The sequence below is a fragment of the Dendrobates tinctorius genome, unplaced genomic scaffold (assembly GCF_039654945.1).
Source record: "Dendrobates tinctorius isolate UK_male_01 unplaced genomic scaffold, ASM3965494v1 ptg000155l, whole genome shotgun sequence".
Lineage (NCBI taxonomy): Eukaryota > Metazoa > Chordata > Amphibia > Anura > Dendrobatidae > Dendrobates > Dendrobates tinctorius.
This window is the reverse complement of record NW_027361822.1, coordinates 11,378,189-11,400,780: the sequence shown is the minus strand read 5'-3', so window position 1 is coordinate 11,400,780 and position 22,592 is coordinate 11,378,189. Positions and strand designations below refer to the sequence as shown.

General features: G+C 42.1%; 1 protein-coding gene across 1 annotated transcript in view; it reads left to right on the top strand.

The window, feature by feature from the left end:
* Window positions 1-21,984, top strand: part of LOC141051124 (uncharacterized) — a 180,993-nt gene extending 159,009 nt beyond the window's left edge. The window contains exon 11 of the mRNA XM_073548012.1: window positions 19,644-21,984. Coding sequence (XP_073404113.1) covers window positions 19,644-20,510 — 867 coding nt within the window. The 3' untranslated portion in view covers window positions 20,511-21,984. The remainder of the gene's footprint in view (window positions 1-19,643) is intronic.
* The last annotated feature ends 608 nt before the right edge of the window (window positions 21,985-22,592 follow it).

Here is a 22,592-nt window from a genome sequence, read left to right as displayed (position 1 = left end):
AGAGATTCTGATGACGTCACATTACATCATTCTTATCTATGGGAATAACAGATGGACAGAACTGGAGAGGTGAGGACTCTGGAAATGTCTGTAGTGAGGTTTATTAATGTGTCTCTCCATAACCAGGATTACACAGTAGTGAAGAAGACCTCTAGTCAGCGCTGTCAGGACCCTGTGTCTGAGGGATGGGGAAAAACCCTGAGCCCAATCATGGAGCCTCCACCTCACCTCCTGATACAACTCACCTACAAGATGATTGAGCTGTTGACTGGAGAGGTGACACTGCTGGGAATGCTGGGACATTATACAGTAACACTATGAAGGGATTGGGGGGATGACGGTATCATTGTATGTGTCAGGTTCCTATAAGGTGTCAGGATGTCACCGTCTATTTCTCCATGGAGGAGTGGGAGTATTTAGAAGGACACAAAGATCTGTACAAGGACGTCATGATGGAGGTTCCCCAGCCCCTCACATCACCAGGTAATAGACAGGTCTAAATATACACGGCCTATAATTATCTGTATGTAAAGAATGAATTCAGTCCCTGTATGTGTTTTCTCCAGTTCTATCCAGTAAGAGGACAACACCAGAGAGATGTCCCCGTCCTCTTCTTCCACAGCACTGTTCAGAAGAAAATCCCAATGTTCCTCTAGATCATCAGGTAGATGGAGAGAAGGTGTCGTGAGATCTCCCCTATGATGTGTAGATTGGCTGTGAAGGTCTTTGCTCAGTCTTGTTTTATCCACCAGTATTACCGTATTTTTCGGATAAATAAATAATAATAATAATCTTTATTTATATAGCGCCAACATATTCCGCAGCGCTTTACAGTTTGATCGGATCATAAGATGCTCCAGATTATAAGGCGCACCCCAATTTGTGAGGAGAAAAATGGGAATTTTTTCTTTTTAATAAAATAGTGGTGCTTCTTATAATCCATGCTTCTTATTGCTTACTGGAGGTGGTGGCTGCGGTGAAGTGAGGTCCCAGGGTCGCTGCTGGAGGAGGCAGGAGTGGGGTGATGCTGCAGGCAGGGATGTGGGGGTGTTCCAATGTGCGACGTGACGCCGCGGGTGTCCGGCGCTGCTACCCGCTGCTGCTGCAGGTGTCTCCGGTGCTCCCAGGCGCTACTGACATTTTGTGAAAGGCCAGAGCCCGGCAGTTCCATGGTTTCCTTTGCGGTGGACTCCCAGAAAATGGCCGCCAGGGGCGTCGCATGCGCAGATGAAGATCTCGGGAGGTGAGATTTCAGCGCTGATGTCCCGAGATGTCCATCTGCCCATGTGCCGCCACCGGCGGCCGTTTTCCTGGAGTCAACTGCACAGGAAACCATGGAACTGCCGGGGCTCTGGCCTTTCACAAAATGTTAGCAGAGCTTCGGCAGCATCGGAGATACCCGCAGCAGCATCGCCTGACACCCCCTCTTCCCAGCCTAGAGCATTATAAGACGCACCCCCATTTTCACCCCAAATTTGGGGGGAAAAAATGTGTCTTATATTCCTAAAACTATGGTATATGTTTTATACTTGTGTAATGAGAACGGTGGAGATGGCAGGATTACAGCTGATCATAGATGTGACTGCTATACAGGTGCGTCTCACAAAATTAGAATATCATCAAAAAGTTTTGTATTTCAGTTCTTCAATACAAAAAGTGAAACTTATATATTAGGTAAAGTCATTATAAACAGAGTGATCTATCTCAAGTGTTTATTTTTGTTAATGTTGATGATTATTTCTTACAGCCAATGACCACCCAAAAGTCATTATCTCAGTAAATTAGAATACTTTATAAAATACTTATTAAAATCCGAAATGTTGGCCTACTTAAATGTATGCTCAGTAAATGCACTCAGTACTTGGCCGGGGCTCCTTTAGCATCAATTACTGCATCAATGCAGCGTGGCATGGAGGCGATCAGCCTGTAGCACTGCTGAGGGGTTATGGAAGCCCAGGTTGCTTTGATAGCAGCCTCCAGCTCGCCTGCATTGTTGGTTCTGGTGTCTCTCATCTTCCACTTGACAATACCCCATAGATTCTCTATGTGGTTAAGGTCAGGTGAGTTTGCTGGCCAATCAAGCACAGTGATACTGTTGTTTTTAAACCAGGAATTGGTTCTTTGCCAGTGTGGACAGGTGGCAAATCCTGCTGGAGAATGAAATGTCTATCTCCAATATGCTTGTCAGCAGAGGGAAGCATGAAGTGCTCTAAAATTTCCTGACAGATGGCTGCGCTGACTTTGGTCTTGATAAAACTCAGTGGATCTACACCAGCAGATGACATGGCTCCCCAAACCATTACTGATTGTGGAAACCTCATACTAGATTTTGGAAATCAAGGTCCCAGAGTCTGGAGGAAGAGTGGAGAGGCCACAATCCAAGCTGCTAAGAGGCCTAGTGTGAAGTATCCACAATCAGTGATGGTTAGGGGAGCCATGTCATCTGCTGGTGTAGGTCCACTGTATTTTATCAAGACCAAAGTCAGTGCAGCCGTCTACCAGGAAATTTTAGAGCACTTCATGCTTCCCTCTGCCGACAAGCTTTTTGTAGATGTAAATTTCATTCTCCAGCAGGACTTGGCACCTGTCCACACTGCCAAAAGTACCAATACCTGGTTTAAAAACAACAGCATCAGGTTATTTTTAAGAGGAAGATGAGACACCAGACCCAACAATGCAGACGAGCTGAAGGCTGCTATAAAGCAACCTGGGCTTCCATAACACCTCAGCAGTGCCACAGGCTGATCACCTCCATGCCACACTGCATTGATGTAGTAATCGATGCAAAAGGAGCCCCGACCAAGTATTGAGGGCATTTCCTTATCATACATTTCAGTAAGCCAACGTTTTGGATTTTAAAATCATTTTTTCAATATGGTGTTATAAAGTATTCTAATTTACTGAGATAATGACTTTGGGGTTTTCATTGGCTGTAAGCCATAATCATCAACATTAGCAGAAATAAACACTTGAAATGGATCACTCTGTTTGTAATGACTATATACACTCACTGGCCACTTTATTAGGTACACCTGTCCAACTGTGTGTTAAGACTTAATTTCTAATCAGCCAATCACATGGCGGCAACTCAGTGCATTTAGGCATGTAGACATGGTCAAGACAATCTCCTGCAGTTCAAACCGAGCATCAGTATGGGGAAGAAAGGTGATTTGAGTGCCTTTGAACGTGGCATGATTGTTGGTGCCAGAAGGGCTGGTCTGAGAATTTCAGAAACTGCTGATCTACTGGGATTTTCACGCACAACCATCTCTAGGGTTTACAGAGAATGGTCCGAAAAAGAAAAAAAATCCAGTGAGCGGCAGTTCTGTGGCCGGAAATGCCATGTTGATGCCAGAGGTCAGAGGAGAATGGGCAGACTGGTTCGAGCTGATAGAAAGGCAACAGTGACTCAAATTGCCACCCATTACAACCAAGGTAGGCAGAAGAGCATCTCTGAACGCACAGTGCGTCGAACTTTGAGGCAGATGGGCTACAGCAGCAGAAGACCACACTGGGTACCACTCCTCTCAGCTAAGAACAGGAAACTGAGGCTACAATTTGCACAAGCTCATCGAAATTGGACAGTAGAAGATTGGAAAAACGTTGCCTGGTCTGATGAGTCTCGATTTCTGCTGCGACATTCGGATGGTAGGGTCAGAATTTGGCGTAAACAACATGAAAGCATGGATCCATCCTGCCTTGTATCAACGGTTCAGGCTGGTGGTGGTGGTGTCATGGTGTGGGGAATTTTTTCTGGGCACTCTTTGGGCCCCTTGGTACCAATTGAGCATCGTTGCAACGCCACAGCCTACCTGAGTATTGTTGCTGACCATGTCCATCCCTTTATGACCACAATCTACCCAACATCTGATGGCTACTTTCAGCAGGATAATGCGCCATGTCATAAAGCTCGAATCATCTCAGATTGGTTTCTTGAACATGACAATGAGTTCACTGTACTCAAATGGCCTCCTCAGTCACCAGATCTCAATCCAATAGAGCATCTTTGGGATGTGGTGGAACGGGAGATTCGCATCAGGGATGTGCAGCCGACAAATCTGCGCCAACTGTGTGATGCCATCATGTCAATATGGTCCAAAATCTCTGAGGAATGCTTCCAGCACCTTGTTGAATCTCTGCCACGAAGAATTGAGGCAGTTCTGAAGGCAAAAGGGGGTCCAACCCCTTACTAGCATGGTGTACCTAATAAAGTGGCCAGTGAGTGTATAATGAGTTTCACTTTTTGTATTGAAGAACTGAAATAAATTAACTTTTGGATGATATTTTAATTTTGTGAGAAGCACCTGTATATGGCTTTGATTAAAAAAAAATTGTTTCAGGGTTAAAATCTGAAACCATAAGACGTTCCTGTATTTAACCCGTTTATTTTTTAACTGTTTTTTTTTTAACTTCTGAGTAAATCTTATAATTTCAGTTATTTGTCCTTTTTAAGTACTGTAATTTGTTTTTCATATATTACATCTTTAGTTTAATCAGTTTGTTCTTTGCTGTTCTAAACATACCAACATCAAAGAGGAGAAGTATAGCTTGTTTTTTTTACCCAGTGTATGCCAAAGTGCAAGAAGTACCTATCCGGTGCTTGGAAAAGTTCACTGTGCATGTGATCTAGTGTGCCACCCAGGGCAGGCGTCTTGGTGGCCTATCAAAATGTCAAGTGGTGGGTGTGAGAAGTGTGGTGTGGATGTGTGAGATGACTGTGGCAGGCGCTTAGCTCATTTTTAGCCTATTGTGGTAGTTGAATGGACAAGTGATTGTGAGAAGCGAAGTTCTCCCTTTATAGTCACATCAAAGTCACGAGTGCAGCAAGTAGGTGATGTTTATGACATTCCAGTTTATATGATCTGAAAACACAACATCTACACGCTCTATATCCTCACATGTTCCCTTTATTGTCTGCTGTAACGTGTTATTACATGGAATGTTTATGATGCTACGTCGTCATCTTCTTCCCATTCAGATCCCTACGATATTGGATTCTCTCAGTAGAGGTCTTCTGTGTAAGAGAATTTTCTTGATTGACCCATCAATGATATATATGGACAAGGAGAAGATGGTGAGGATATTGCACCTCACTCTAGAGATCCTCTTCCGGCTTACTGGAGAGGTGAGAGATTCTGTTGACGTCACAGTTCATCATTCTTATACAGTGCCTTGCGAAAGTATTCGGCCCCCTGGAACTTTTCAACCTTTTCCCACATATCATGCTTCAAACTTAAAGATACCAAATGTAAATTTTTAGTGAAGAATCAACGACAAGTGGGACACAATTGTGAAGTTGAACCAAATTTATTGGTTATTTTAAATTTTTGTGGAAATTCAAAAACTGAAAAGTGGGGCGTGCAATATTACTTGGCCCCATTAACTTAATACTTTGTTGCGCCACCTTTTGCTGCGATTACAGCTGCAAGTCGCTTGGGGTATGTCTCTATCAGTTTTGTACATCGAGAGACTGAAATTCTTGCCCATTCTTCCTTGGCAAACAGCTCGAGCTCAGTGAGGTTGGATGGAGATCGTTTGTGAACAGCAGTTTTCAGCTCTTTCCACTGATTCTTGATTGGATTCAGGTTTGGACTTCATTCTAACACCTGGATACGTTTATTTGTGAACTATTCCATTGTAGATATTGCTTTATTTTTGGGATTATTGTCTTGTTGGAAGACAAATCTCCATCCCAGTCTCAGGTCTTTTGCAGACTCCAACAGGTTTTCTTCAAGAATGGTCCTGTATTTGGCTCCATTCATCTTCCCATCAATTTTAACCATCTTCCCTGTCCCTGCTGAAGAAAAGCAGGCCCAAACCATGATGCTGCCACCACCATGTTTGACAGTGGGGATGGAGTGTTCAGGGTGATGAGCTGTGTTGCCTTTATGCCAAACATATCGTTTGGCATTGTTGCCAAAAAAGTTCGATTTTTGGTTTCATCTGACCAGAGCACCTTCTTCCACATGTTTGGTGTGTCTCCCAGGTGGCTTGTTGCAAACTTTAAACAACACTTTTATGGATATCTTTGAGGAATGGCTTTCTTTTTGCCTCTCTTCCACTGCCAGATTTGTGCAGTGTACGACTGATTGTTGTCCTATGGACAGACTGTCCCACCTCAGCTGTAAATCTCTGCAGTTCATCCAAAGTGATAATGGGCCTCTTGGCTGCATCTCTGATAAGTCGTCTTCTTGTTTGAGATGAAAGTTGTCACGGTCCTGTCAGCGACGGCGTGCAGCCACTGCTGAGCAGGGACTCACCCACACTGCAGGGGGGCCCGAGGTAAGATACGGCCGGGAAGCTCAGGCAAACAGGACCTGGAGACGCTGAAGTTAGCAAGCAGTGAAGGACCTACGGTCATGCGACTGCAAAGGGAGGGACTTAGCGTCCTGCTGCCAGAGATCGGCAGGACACAACTACAGGAATGCTCAGGTCAGACAAACGGGGGTCATACACAGAGATAGCACTAAAGTACCAGGGATGAGACAGAACGGATAGTCGGGGCCAGGCAGCGGTCAAAGCCAAACAGACATAGAAGGTACCAAGCAGAATCCAACAAGCAGTATCCAGAGAACAGACCGAATCGAAACCAAAGTATCAGGCAAACAAGAACACCGCACAAACACACTCAGGGGTCAACATACTCTGCCAAGGGCGAAAGTATAACTGATGGGGATTGGAGCTTCCTGAGGCTATAAAAAGCTTTCTCAGAACCAAGGAGAGGACACAGTAATAAGCCCCAGGTTTGCAGGTAAGAGCCTGCGCTGAGATCATAACATTTAACCCCAGAAGTGCAGGTCCACCAGCACGGGTTCCAGACATTAACCCCAAGCATGCAGGTCCAACCCGCACTGGGATCATGACAAAAATTTAGAGGGACGGCCGGGTCTTGGTAGATTTACAGTGGTATGATGCTCCTTCCATTTCAATATGATCGCTTGCACAGTGCTCCTTGGGATGTTTAAAGTTTTGGAAATCATTTTGTATCCAAATCCGGCTTTAAACTTCTCCACAACAGTATCACGGACCTGTTGTGTTCCTTGGTCTTCATGATGCTCTGTGTGCTTCAAACAGAACCATGAGACTATCAAAGAGCAGGTGCTTTTATACGGAGACTTGATTACACACACAGGTGGATTATATTTATCATCATTAGTCATTTAGGACAACATTGGATCATTCAGAGATCTACAATGAACTTCTGGAGTGAGTTTGCTGCACTGAAAGTAAAGGGGCTGAATAATATTGCACCCCCCACTTTTCAGTTTCTGAATTTCCACAAAAATTTAAAATAACCAATAAATTTCATTCAACTTCACAATTGTGTCCCACTTGTTGATTCTTCACCAAAAATTTACATTGGTATCTATTTGTTTGAAGCATGATATGTGGGAAAAGGTTGAAAAGTTCCAGGGGGCCGAATACTTTTGCAAGGCACTGTATATGGGTATAACAGATGGACAGAACTGGAGAGGTGAGGACTCTGGAAATGTCTGTAGTGAGATTTATTTGTGTCTCTCCATAACCAGGATTACACAGTAGTGAAGAATACCTCTAGTGAGCGCTGTCAGGACCCTGTGTCTGAGGGATGGGGAAGACCCCTGAGCCCAATCACGGGGCCTCCACCTCACCCCCTGATACATGAGGACATCAATCACCAGAAGATCCTAGAACTCACCTATAAGATGATTGAGCTGCTGACTGGAGAGGTGACACTGCTGGGAATGCTGGGACATTATACATTAATGCTATGGAGGGATCGGGAGATGACGGTATCATTGTGTGTCAGGTTCCTATCAGGTGTCAGGATGTCACCGTCTATTTCTCCATGGAGGAGTGGGAGTATTTAAAAGGACATAAATATCAGTACAAGGATGTCATGATGGAGGTTCCCCAGCCCCTCACATCACCAGGTAATAGACAGGACTAAATACACACAGCCTATAATTATCTGTATATGAAGAATGAATTCAGTCCCTGTATGTGTTTCCTCCAGTTCTGTCCAGTAAGAGGACAACACCAGAGAGATGTCCCCGTCCTCTTCTTCCACAGGACCGTAGCAAAGAAAATCCCAATGTTCCTCAGGATTATCAGGTAGATGAGAGAAGGTGTCATGAGATCTCCCTTATGATGTGTAGACGGCTGTGAAGGTCTTGTGCTCAGTCTTGTTGTATCCACCAGTATTATATATTTTATACTTGTGTAATGAGAACGGTGGAGATGGCAGGATTAGAGCTGATCATAGATGTGACTTCTCCATCTGTCTGTGACTTTTACAATATTTGTTTCAGCGTAAAGATGTGTCCCACATTAATACCACAGAGACATATGTGAGGGGTGATTATCAGTATAAAGAAGAGATTCCTACAGATAACAGCATCGGTGAGTAGTAACTACTAAGTGCAGAGAAGTCACAGATTCTCCTCAGTCACTGGCTGTCACTGATTTGTCGGTGGTGTAGTCCGACCATATTAGAATTAAAGGTCACCATTCTGCCACTATACCACTGCATGCTCCTACTAACAACACTGTCCCTGTTAATCTGAGCATGTACGGTATGTAAGAAATTGTACTGGAGCCATCCATTGTTCATTCAGCAAGGCCAGAAAATAAGTTATCTATTAGGGTACATGGCAGGGATTGTAAGGTAAGAAGCATAATTTGGCTGTGGTGATTCAGATTTTGCTGGAATAGTTTGCGGACACCTTTTGCAGATCACCTAAAGTCCCACAACCGTGGAGAAACAAGACCGTAGAAACCTGCACACAGTGACTGTATTACCCTCATGGAATTCATCTTTAGGAGTAGTGACTATTTTGACTCACCAGGTAATCTCTAGAAAATGTCACACAGCAGATGCTTGTGTCACGAGGGTGTCACATTCCCCTGGAAGGCCTGGAGTTAGACTGTCACGTTGGGAAATGAATCACAGGTCTTCGTTAGAGATGGTGCGATTCATGTCCTATTTTACATGGATTTCCTTTCCTTCAGTGCTGAGAGGTTTAAGGACTCTTTCCATTCTGACTGAGACCATACAGCCTGGTTGTTCTCAGCTGCAACTGCTTATCATTTACTCCCTCTGTATACAGCTCTGGCAAAAATTAAGAGACCACTGCACAGTTTTATAAAAATCAGCTTCTCTACATGTCTGACATCCATTCCATTCCAGTGTCAGTTGAATTCCAGCCAGAGTACACCTCATTCTACTTAATGTGATCACCTGAACCAAATCTTATTTAACGAAGGAAAGTATTAAAAAAAAAAAAAACCCCGCTGTTGTTTTGCCATCCAGCTTGTCCTATTGCAAGAGGATTGTGAGCACAAGTGCTAGTAATATCCTATAAGTAATAGTAATTAAAAAAAAACTTTTAACCATGCCAAAGGAGTTGAAAAGAAAAGTCTTGAGTGAGGAAAAAAAGGGCTCAATTCTGGCTTTACTAGCAGAGGGATACAGCGAGCGTCATGTTGCATCCATTCTTTAAATTTCTAAGACTGCAGTCCATTACAACAAGGTCAAGCAGCAGACATTGGGGACAACGAAGCTAAAAACCGGCAGAGGGCGAAAACGACTCAAGTCATGTAAAGGTAGAAAAAAGCCTTTCATCAATAATAAGCAAAGGAGAGCCAGGCTGAAGTTTGCCAGAGACCATAAGGATTAGACCATAGAAGACTGGAGTAAAGTAATCTTCTCTGATGAGTCTAATTTTCAGCTTTGCCCATCACTTAGTCGTCTAGTGGTTAGACGGAGACCTGGAGAGGAGTACAAGCCACAGTGTCTTGCACCCACTGTGAAATTTGGTGGAGGATCGGTGATGATCTAGGGATGCTTCAGCAATGCTGGAATTGGGCAGGTTAATCTTTGCGAAGGATGTATGAATCGATCCACATACAAGGTTATCCTGGAAAAAACAGTTGATTCCTTCTGCTCAGGCAATGTTCCCCAACTCTGAGGACTGATTTTTCCAGCAGGACAATGCGTCATGCTAGGTCATGTGTGGATGAAGGACCACCACATCAAATCCCTGTCATGGCCAGCCCAATCTCCAGACCTGAACTCCATTGAAAACCTCGGGAATGTAATCCACAGGAAGATGGATAGTCACAAGCCATCAAACAAAGAACTGCTTACATTTTTGTACCAGGAGTGGCATAACGTCACCCAAAAGCAGTGTGAAAGACTGGTGGAAGGCATGCCAAGACGCATGAAAGCTGTGATTAAAAATCATGGTTATTCCACAAAATATTGATTTCTGAACTCTTCCTGAGTTAAAACATTAGTATTGTTGTTTCTAAATGATTATCAACTTGTTTTCTTAGCATTATTTATACGGGGGACTACACTTCTCTCATACCCCAAGATCAGACAATAGAGCACGTGGAGGCGTTGGTCTGCTCCTATCACCAAAATGTACCTTTCAGGTTATCCCTCAACTACCCTCACTAGTCTTCCCTTCTTTTGAGGTCCATGCCGTCAGACTCTACACCCCCTTCTCCATGCGAGTGGCGGTGGTGTATCGTCCTCCCGGCCCTTGTCAACAGTTCCTGGATCATTTTGCCACTTGGCTTCCACATTTTCTCTCCTGTGACATCCCTACCCTCATCATGGGAGATTTCAACATCCCCATTGCTCTTCCCCTCTCCCCATCTGCTACTCATCTTTTATCTCTAACCTCCTCGTTTCGCCTTTCGCAGCTTACTTATTCTCCAACGCATGAAGACAAAAACTCCCTCGACTTGGTCTTCTCTCGGCTTTGTGCAGTGGGTGATTTTGGAAACTCCCCTCTCCCGCTCTCTGACCACAATATTCTTTCATTATCTATCAAGAACTGCCAGGCTGCTCAGGTCACCCCCACTGTCCATACTTATAGAAACATACAGGCCTGTTGTGAGTTCATTTTCCCCTTCATTACTGAGGCCCGAGGAACTCCCTCTTCTGGTAAAGAAAGGTAGTGAGCCTGATTGTCAAACACCTGAGGCTGATGATTGTGACTGGCTGAGTGGAGTTACGGACTGGATATAATGCTGCCGACGCCCTTCTGCCCTGCGGGTGATTTCTCTGTGGGATCCTTGGAGACCAGTTTGAATTCCTGCTCCTCCAAAGCTAAGTTTGCTGCTCGGCCTTTTGCTTTTGTGCTTTGACTTGGTTTTTGCTTTGTTTTTCTGGATTTCTGCCATTCCCTGCTGGGGTGTGCTGAATTCATTTAGCTCTGTCTTCTGAAAATACCTGAGTGCTGATTCAGTTTTTGAAGCCTAGCTGCTTCAGGGCCTTTTTCATATCAGCTGGTTGGCTTATGTCTTTGATAGGGTTTTGGCAGATTGCAGACAGCAGCCTTCCTGTCCTTTCCTATCTAGGTAGTTTTGGGGCCCCGTCTTTGCTCAGTCTATCTTTCTGTCTGTGTTAGTATTTTCATCTTGCTTCACCGTCATTATATGTTGGGGGCTGCCTATTGCTTTGGGGTCTGCTCTGGGGCAGTTTAGATTTCCCCTTTCTTTCTTTAGGCCTATGTATTTCTCCGGCTGTGATCGAGGGGTCTAGGGCATCGTAGGAACCCCCCACGGCTACTGCTAGTTGTGTTGATAGGTTCAGGGGTCTGCAATCTGATAGTTGCCAACTTCTCTGGTTTTCTGGACTTAGCTTGTATTTCTGCTTTTGCCTCCTATGGTGACTCATTCATAACACAGGCCATTATCACCCAGAAACTTATGAAGAATTTGCAGTCTTCATTGGCCCCTATCTCCTCCCTCTCCTGTCCTGATTCTGCATTGAAGCATTACAATAAAACACTTCAAAGTGCCCTGGATGAATTTGCACCCCCTATAAATAGAACACCACAACACAGACGGTGACAACCCTGGCACACCCTGCAAACACGTTTCCTGCAGTGGTGCTCCAGGTGCGCCGAACTTCTGTGGAGAAAATCCAATCTACACGAAGATTTCATCCATTATAAGTTTATGCTTAGAACATACAACACTGCCCTTCACCTCTCCAAACAAACCTATTTCAACACCGTCATCACCTCACTGTCCAATAACCCTAAACGTCTCTTTGACACTTTTCATTCTCTACTCAACCCAAGAGTGCAGGCCCCAACCACGGAGCTCTGAGCTGACGATCTGGCCAATTACTTCAAAGAAAAAATTGACCAGATCCGACAGGAAATTATCTCCCAATCACCTCATACCATGCATTGTCCTCCCTCCCCCACTGCATCTAGCTCACTCTCTGATTTTGAATCAGTCACAGAAGAAGTAAACAGGCTCCTTGCATCTTCTCGCCCAACCACTTGCACCAGTGACCCATTTCCGTCACATCTCCAGTCCCTTTCCCCTGCTGTCACCCCTCACCTAACTAAAATATTTAACCTCTCTCTCTCTTCTGGTATCTTTCCCTCCTCATTTAAGCATGCCATCATACATCCTCTACTTAAAAAACCATCCCTCGACCAAAACTGTGCCGCTAACTATAGACCTGTCTCTAATCTTCCCTTCATCTCTAAACTCCTGGAACGCCTGGTCCACTCCCGTCTTATCGCTATCTCTTTGATAACTCTCTTCTCGACCCTCTCCAATCCGGTTTCCGCACTTTACACTCTACTGAAACTGCCCTCACTAAAGTCTCTAATGATCTACTAACAGCTAAATCAAATGGTCTTTACTCCATGCTAATTCTCTTGGATCTCTCTGCAGCATTCGACACTGTGGATCATCAGCTCCTCCTCACTATGCTCCGTTCCATTGGCCTCAAGGACACCATTCTCTCCTGGTTCTCCTCCTATCTCTCTGACCGCTCCTTTACTGTATCTTTTGCCGGTTCCTCCTCCTCTCACCTTCCCCTTACTGTTGGGGTTCCTCAAGGATTAGTCCTAGGCCCCCTCCTCTTTTCTTTGTACACTGCCCCTATTGGTCAAACAATCAGTAGATTTGGTTTCCAGTATCATCTCTATGCTGACACCCAATTATACGCTTCTTCTCCTGACATCACGCCAGCCTTTCTAGAAAACACCGGTGATAGACACAGCGTTTAGACAAACATCATATCCTCACTATATCTGAAACTGAATCTGTCAAAGACTGAACTCCTTGTGTTTCCTCCCGCTACTAATGTACCTATATCCGACATTGCCATTTCCGTGTGTGGTTCCACTATTACTCCCCAGCAACATGCCCGCTGTCTTGGGGTCATACTTGACTCCGAGCTTTCTATTGCCCCCCCACATTCGATCACTGGCTCGCTCTTGTCATCTGCACCTCAAAAACATTTCTAGAATTCGACCTTTTCTTACTTTTGACTCCGCAAAAACTCTTACAGTTTCTCTTATTCATTCTCGTCTCGACTGTTGTAACTCTCTTCTAATCGGTCTCCCTCTTACCAAACTCTCCCCTGTCCAATCTGTCTTGAATGCTGCAGCCAGGATCATATTCCTCACCAATCGTTACACGGATGCCTCTACCTTGTGCCAGTCATTACACTGGCTACCCATCCACTCCAGAATTCAGTATAAACTTATTACCCTCACCCTCAAAGCCCTCCATGGCTCAGCACCACCCTACATCTCCTCCCTTGTTTCAGTTGTTACCACCCTACCCGCTCCCTCCGTTCTGCTGATGACCTGAGGTTAGCATACTCAATAATCAGAACCTCCCACTCCCGTCTCCAAGACTTTACACGTGCTGCGCCAATTCTTTGGAATGCACTTCCCAGGTCAATACAATTAGTCCCCAATCCCCACAATTTTAAGCGTGCCCTGAAAATGCATTTATTCAGACTGGCCTACCGCCTCAACACATTAACCTAATCTATCTCTGGGTGGCACAGTCAAAAGTTTTACCATAACCAGGTTCCCCGCATCATGTTCCCACATGCTTTATGCATCCATTAGCCATTATGTATCCATTATCCTCTGTGTCTGTACTGTTACACACTTAACATTATGGCTGGTCCAAACAATCAGGGCAATTGTTACCACCCACCTTTCGTGTCTACCTTTTTCCTCATAGACTGTAAGCTTGCGAGCAGGGCCCTCATTCCTCTTGGTATTTGTTATAATCTATGTGATTATTGTTATGCTGTAATGTCTATTATCTGTACAAATCCCCTCTGAAATGTAAAGTGCTGCGGAATATGTCAGCGATATAGAAATAAAATTTATTATTAAATTCATTATTATTATTTGACGTCTGCAAGCACTGCATTTTTTTGTTATTTGACCAGTTCTCATTTTCTGAAAATAAATACAAAATTTAGTGCTTGGAAATTCGAAGACATGTTGTCAGTAGTTTATAGAATAAAAGAGCAATTTATATTTTGCTCAAAAATATACCTATAAAGAGAAAAATCAGACAAACTGAAAATTTTACAGTGGTATCTTAATTTTTGCCAGAGCTGTATACTGGCTTTGGGCGTTAAGTCCCTGTCGGAGAAAGATTTGTCTTCCTGTGCTGAGTGCTAAGTAGTTGGAGTGAAGTTGTAGTAGTATTAATCTGTAGTTTGACGTAGAATGTATGTTTTTATCTTTTGGTCCCTATTCCCATCTATTTCTCCCTGTTCCTATCCTCCCTATTGTTGGCGAGTGCTTTTGTATGATAGTGGTTTTCTCTTATCCCTGATTGGTCTTTGTGGATTGTTTAAATTACATTTCTGTCCCATGCCTCATGGAGTCGGGGAGGGGACAGATTAGGGGTTAGCAGGAGGCATAGTAAGGTCGTAGACCCGAAACTTTCTACCTTCAAGAGTACCCCTGGGACAGGGATAGTTAGGGTTCCAGGGATAGTTGAGGCCCCTCTTCCTTTCTGAAGACTGTCACAGCATGAAAGCTGGAGAGTGAAAATTGCATATATTCCATTTTAGTGTTTAATATATGGTGTTCAGCTTCTTTTGTTTCTGGACACACAACCACCATAAATGTTTAAGTGGCTTCTTCCTGCTACAGCAATGCTTAAATTGTGGATGGTAATAGTATTTGGGCACACTGCAGGACTCGGAGGTGAGGGGATTTTTTTTTTTTATTTTTTTTTAATTCGTTTATTAACCAAGAAAGAGAAACCACATGTACATTTATGCATACACCAAAATAATACACATGCATTTTGCCAAAATAATTGTAAGTGAATAGCAATTCATACATTAAATTGTTTATACAATTTAGTTTCACAGGTCTGTGAGTTATTGCTTAGATAGTGAATTATTAAACAGGTGAACAGACGCATTGTCAAGCTCTATATCTTTAAAAGTACATATCACAAAAGCACTACCAATCTAATTAAACTGCAACCTAACACGCTGCCTAGTATATAATATTAAAAAAAATTATGTGATGCCATAATACATCTCGATACATTTCAACTATAACAGTCACGGTGGTACCGAGCATCCACTCCCCAATATAGTGAGATGAGAGGAATTCCATCTATCCCAGATTTTATCAAATTTCCCCATACAGTCCGTTTTGAAAAAGTGTTCGCTCATATGGGATGAGCGAGTTTACCAGGTCAATCCAGGCTCTGAGAGAGGGGCTTGACCCTCCCATCCAACGTAACGCCAGCACCTTCCAGCCAAGAAAAGTGTTTCGCATAGAAAGATCCTAACATAGTGTCCCCAATTCTCCTCATCTAGCACCCCAAATAAACAAACTGGTGGACTAAGAGGAACAGGAATTTGCACTAAACATGTTAGCAGTGATGTTACTTCAGACCAGTATGAAAGAACAATGGGCCATCCCCACACCATATGTACAAAGTTTGCTTCCATTGTATGACACCTCAAACATTCCGAGGATTGGAGACGACCCATCCTGAAAAGTCGCAATGGCGTTAGATATGACTGGTGTAAGATATATAATTGAATCATTCTATTATTGATAGATGGAGATACTTTAGTTGGAGAATGAAGAATCTCCTCCCAATCCTCAGCCTGAGCATCAGGAATGAGGCCCTCCCACTTCCCCCTAATTGTCGTTATAGCAGAGTCAGTTCCTGCCGACAACATTTATGTGTAAAGAGTAGAGATAAGGCCCTGAGGGCCTTGGGATTTAAGGATTCCTATTAAAAGGGAGAGATGAGATAGCTTGGGTCATACTTGAATACCGTAAATGCGAATGGACAGCTGAGGTGAGGAGATTTTTGGCTTTGGGAGCACAGATTTTGCTGGATTGGTTCATGGAAGCCATGTTGCTTTTCAAGATCTACTTTCTTTTCAAGGTTTACTGTTGATGTACAATAACAAATTATATTGTGGTACCGTGTTAGTCAGAAAAATCAATGTAAATTCTTTTATACACATCGATGACAAAAGTATTCTCGGAGTGATACCTTTATTGGCTAACCAGAATAAAGTGTTTCCAAACCTTCAGAGCACAGAGGCTCCTTCTTCAGGCAGGATAAAAATGAATTAATAAGACAAAGGCACAACATTCAAGAGATATTACAGCAGGACGTTTGTTTCATGAGCTGGGAGGTGTGATGTCTCCTAAAGGAAATCATATTAGGCATTTTGTCATCTGGAGTCCATCTGGTGGAGGTGTGAGGTCTGGTGGAGGTGTAAATTGTATCCATGTAGTGAGTCAAAAATTTAAGTGTCAAATTTGGTCATATTGTCAAAGAATTGAACATCTTTATCAGTTTGAATTCCTAATTTTTTTTCTCTGTCATTCTTAAAATTACTTTTTTTGGATTAAGACTTTTAAATCCATCATACATTGTGCAGGTCCAGAGAAATGTTTTCCCACAGGTGTGTCCATTTCATTTCAGATTGTGTGTCTGTGTAGATTCATCCTTGTTTGTAGATACCTCCAGGGCATCTCGTGCATTGTATCATGTACACCACATTAAAGGATGTACATGAAAAGGAACCCATGACCTTATAGTCCTGATTTGTGTTTGGTATGTGGACTGTATTTGTTGGTAATCTGTTGGTACAAGTTTTGCATTTTGTATTGTTACATGGGAATGTGGCTGTCACTGAGAGGACACTTCTGACAAGGAGATTCCTTAAGTTAGGGGGCTGTTTGTAGGTGAGAAGTGAGAGTTCTGAGAATATTTTCGTTTGTGGTCTCTGTGGAATATGGGTTGGACATCAGCACCAATTTTCCTTAGGATGCTCATATGGGGATTGTATGTGACCACAAGAGGCACCCTGATGTTGTCCTCTTTCAGTCTGTAATCCAAGAGGCTGCTTCTTGGCATCATTTTAGCTCTGTGGATCTGGTCACCTACTACCAGTAGATTGTATCCTTGTTGTAGCAATGTATTCCCTAGTGATAGCAGCTGTAGTTTTCTGTCTTTACTGTCTGAACAGATTCAAATGTACATCAGAGTTTGACTGAAGATGATGGATTTTTTTGTGTGTCTTGGATGAAAGCTGTTCCATCTAAGATACGCCGGACGTTCTATGGGCTTGCGATGTTTGTATGCTGTTGTCCTTGATGTATATGGTCGTGTCCAGAAAATGTATTTGGGACTTTGAGTAGTTGAGGGTGAGCTTGATGGTTGGGTGGAACTTGTTGAAGTTATTGTTGAAGGTAAGCAGATCATATTTTGAGCCTATCTGGATTATTAGCAGATCATCAGTGTAGCGGAAGTATGCCAGAGGTTTAATAGAGCAAAATGACAAAATATCTTCTTCTAGTTTAGGCATAAATAGATTAGTTTATTGTGAGGACATTTTGATTCCCATGTCGCTGCCCATATACTGTTTGTATAAATTGTTCCCAAAGGAAAAATAGTTGTGATGGAGCACAAACCTGATAAATTGCAGTGTTGGTTCTGTGGCTAGGATGTTTTTTGTTTTTTTTTTTGAAGGCTATATTTTCATGCCGCAATCCCATCCTCATGAGGAATGTTGGAACAGAGAGACTCTACATCCATGGTGGCTAGTATTGTGTCCTCAGGAAATGGGCCCTGGGCTGACAATTTGCAGATAATATCCTTGGTGTCCTGGATATAGCTGGGTGTGCACCTCACTGCCTAGCTTGAGATATTCTCAGTTAATGTCCCAATACCAGAGATGATTGACTTCACAGGATTACCTTTATGTATTTTAGGCAACATGTAGAAGGTACCTGTTTGGGGATTGTCTGGTATTAGTTCCAGTAGTGAGGGTGAAGTAGAATCAAACCAATTGATGATATGCGTAATTTCCTCTGTGTTCTTTTTGGTGAGATCTTCCTGAAGTGGAGTGTAATATTTTACATCCAAGAGTTGTATGTATGCTTCTTGGATGAAAAAATGTTGGGGAGAGAGAAGATGGTGCGAAATAGGGTTTTATCCACATACAGTAGGGGTCTAGGCGCTGGATTGTGCTAACCTGATTAGATTTCTTTCGGGCTTATTAATAAATTGTGGATTTATTCTATGCGTTTCGAAGATACAAGAACTTCTTCCTCAGGAAAAAGAAGGACCACATGTACATAGAAGATACAACTGTGGATTTCTTGTAGGTGCCCTTTTTAAATTTTGACGACAAAAACATTCCACCTGGAGATTAAAGTTTTAAACATGAGTAATTTATTAGGACATAAACGAGAAACTTGTCTCTGATCTAAATGAGTTCTCACCCATACTGATCACCCAGCATCAGACAGAACAGCTGACAACGTAGAGCAGCAGGACATTGAGTGTTTTTTAACGAATGTAACAAGAGTTCTAGACCAGAACAAAATTCCTATGTATTTTACCTTTTGGACCATTTAAACAAACGTATGCAATATATTGTATGTGGATTTTTATGTATTCATCATAAGATCAGATAAGCTTGCATTGAACTTTGACACAACCTGAACTATCAGGTGTTATCTTTTCGGCGCCTACAGTAAATTCAAGAAGTGCACTTAGAAGATACAATGGTGGATTTCTTATATGTACATGTGGTCCTTCTTTTTCCTGTAGAAGAAGTTATTGTAACAATTTATTAATAAAACCCACATGGACTGATGTCCCTTCAATTGTCCTGCACCACAGAGAATTTCCACAAAATATTTCTTCTTGATGAGTCTTCCTGGATGTAATCTGACATGTTCATGATGACTACAGCTCCTCCTTTGTCTTCTTGTTTGATGATGATGTTGTTAGCTTTCAAGGATTGTATGGCTTTTCTTTCCTCCATACTAATATTGTGTGGCACTTTACTGTTAAATTTTTAACATTTTCTTGACTTAGTAAATAATTTGATTTTGCTATATAACTTGCACTTTCTGTGGGTATTTTAGAAATCTTATAAAAATATTTCAACGTAATTTATTCAAAAATAATTTTTATTCTTGGCAGGTGACTACACCAAGAGATCAGAGAAACAAGTGACCTCTTCAGTTTTTAAATCAGATGACCTTGATTTCATTCAAGATATAACTGACGTCTATTCCAAATATGTCCTATCGTCCGATTTTTCACAAACTGTTAAGAAAAATAAAAGTCACAAAAGAGTTGTTAAAAATGTAAATTTTAACCCAACATTAGAGATTGCAAAACAAAAAAGAGTTCATGCAAGTGAGAAGCCATATTCTTGTTCAGAATATGGGAAATGTTTTGCAAGTAAGAAGAAACTTTTTGAACATCAGAAAACTCAAGCAATAGAGGAGCTGTATTCATGTTCAGAATGTGGAAAACTATTTCACAAGAAATCACTTAATAAACATCAGATAACTCACACAGGGGAGAAGCCATTTTCATGTTTAGAATGTCGGAAATGTTTTGCAGATAAATCAAGTCTTGTTATACATCAGAGAACTCACACAGGAGAGAAGCCATTTTCATGTTCAGAATGTGGAAAATGTTTTGCAGTTGAATCAAGACTTTTTACACATCAGAGAACTCACACAGGAGAGAAGCCATTTTCATGTTCAGAATGTGATATATGTTTTGCAGATATATCATGCCTTATTAAACATCAGAGAACTCACACAGGGGAGAAGCCATATTCCTGTTCAGAATGTGGTAAATGTTTTGCAGCTAAATCATGTCTTGTTATACATCAAAGAATTCACACAGGAGAGAAGCCATTTTCATGTTCAGAATGTGGGAAATGTTTTGTACATAAATCATATTTTATCATACATCAGAGAATTCACACAGGAGAGAAGCCATTTTCATGTTCAGAATGTGGGAAATGTTTTGCAGCTAAAACAAGACTTGTTAACCATCAGAGAACTCACACAGGGGTGATGCCATTTTCATGTTTGGAATGTGAGAAATGTTTTGCAAGTAAATCAAATTTTATTAACCATCAGAGAACTCACACAGGGAAGAAACCATTTTCATGTTCAGAATGTGGGAAATGTTTTGTACATAAATCATATTTTGTCACACATCAGAGAATTCACACAGGAGAGAAGCCATTTTCATGTACAGAATGTGGGAAGTTTTTTGTACAAAAATCAAATCTTGTTACACATCAGAGAATTCACACAGGAGAGAAGCCATTTTCATGTTCAGAATGTGGGAAATGTTTTGTACATAAAAAAAGTCTTGTTACTCATCAGAGAATTCACACAAGAGAGAAGCCATTTTCAATCTAACAATTTTTACGAACAAAAGGAATCTTACTAAACATCAAATATCTCACAAACAGTGAGAAGCCATTATCGTACCTAGAAGGTGGGAAATGTTTTACTTGAAAATTGTACTTGTTGACCACAAATTAAAACTCACACAGGTATAAACTATATATTATGACAGACTGCAAGAAAACACATAATAGAGAGTCAAAGTAAAAACAAATAAGTAAACAAGAAAATAAGCTAGAACTTACATTTGAATTAAAACCTATGAAGTTATTAATATACATCTGTTATCTAAAAGTTAAATTATATCCAGTATTCCCTTGAATATTTCAGTAACATATTTTGATATATTCACTATATATACAAGGGTATTTCAACACCTTCCCTTAAACCTTCTCAAAAATACTTGATATTTTCTCCTCTCTCTTCTTTCTAACTCCCATTCTCCGCGATCCACCATTCATCAGTCTTTTTCAATCCACAACAAAGTCTTTAACTTTTCTATACTACAATAATAAACATGTTCATATTGTAAATTACTATTCACATGTACGATCCATTCCTTCTTTGTTGGATCATCTGGTGTTATCTATTCCTATTAAAATAATGTCTCCCTTTCCTCACCTCCCTTATCTAAATTTGTAATGCTGGGGTAAGATTATCCATTCAGAGACCTCATGTATGGAAATATTGGGGCTACAGCGACATCACATATTTTATCCAGAAGATTAGCGCGATCTCCATAGTTCTTTACACAATAATATATAGATGAGACAAGGTCCTCGTATTTAGGCAGTTTCTACTTTACTCAAACTCTCTGTAGATCAACAGTATTAGTCTCATTATACCGAGTAGAGAAGCTCCAGGGACAAAGTCCCTGTCTCTTAGACTGCATTCACACTTCAGGCTTTTGGTATCCGGCATGGTGCGGCGAAAAACCGGACTGCCAGATCCGGCGCCTGTTACGACCAGATCCGGCTTTTTCCCCCGTGCTGTTTCATTGCTGCCGCATTGCGCCGGAAGGCAATGCGGCGCATCCAGTTTTTTCCAGATCCGGAGAAAATGGCCGGTCCGGCGTCTGGAAAAAACATTGCATGCAACATTTTTTCCCAACGCCGGACCGTTTTTTTGCACTGCACATGCCCGGAAACCTTCTCTGCCAGGAATATATCCGGCAGAAAGAAGGATCCGGTGTCTGCGTATGCGGCCGGATCCGGCAGTCCGGTTTTTCGCCGCACCTTGCCGGATACCAAAAGCCTGAAGTGTGAAAGCGGCCTTACTAATATGTTGGAAGCCAGGCCCGAAGTATCCAGCTACGGGGCCCGAATTCCCTAATTTTTATCTCTAGCGTTTCTTTTAGAATCACTTTCTTACACAGTCCTGTAGTAATTACTTTGTTAATCATGTTTTGTAGGAGAGTTCATCTGAAACCATCTAAATGTTATCAATTAATGTGCAAGAAACAATAAATGTCCTACCACAGTTCTACCATCTGTGTCCAGTGTCTGTTCTTCTACATTCCCCAATAAATTATACCTTGGTGTCTCCACCCAAACCTGCTAATTATGATTATACAATTGTAAGGTGTAAGGTTTCTCCTTGTGGAGAGTGACATACCAGCTCGGGCTTGTCAAGGTAAGGAGGCTTATTCTCCGTGCAATGCTCCTCTGGGAAAATAATATGCAAATTGCCTCTTCAGAGAGAAAGAGGACTTTTACTCTACAGCACCACCTATTGGTAGTAGCGATCCTACAAGTCACAATCAACCCTGTAACGAGTTTTTTAATATGACAGGCTGTTATCCTACTACCAATAGGTGGCGCTGTAGAGTAAAAGTCCTCTTTCTCTCTGAAGAGGGGTCCTATATATTGGAAAACCCCAAACGTGATACCATTTTTAAAACAACATCTCCTGACATACGGAAAACTGCTGTCAGGTAGTTTATTAACCCTTCAGGTGCTTTTCAGGGATTAATTCAAAATGGCATGATAGAAATGAAAAAGTTGATTTTTAACACCTAAATGTTTCTGACTTTTGAACAGGCCGCTATATAAGGCAGACTCTAAGGCGGCTATTTGCTCGTGAATTGCCATGGCA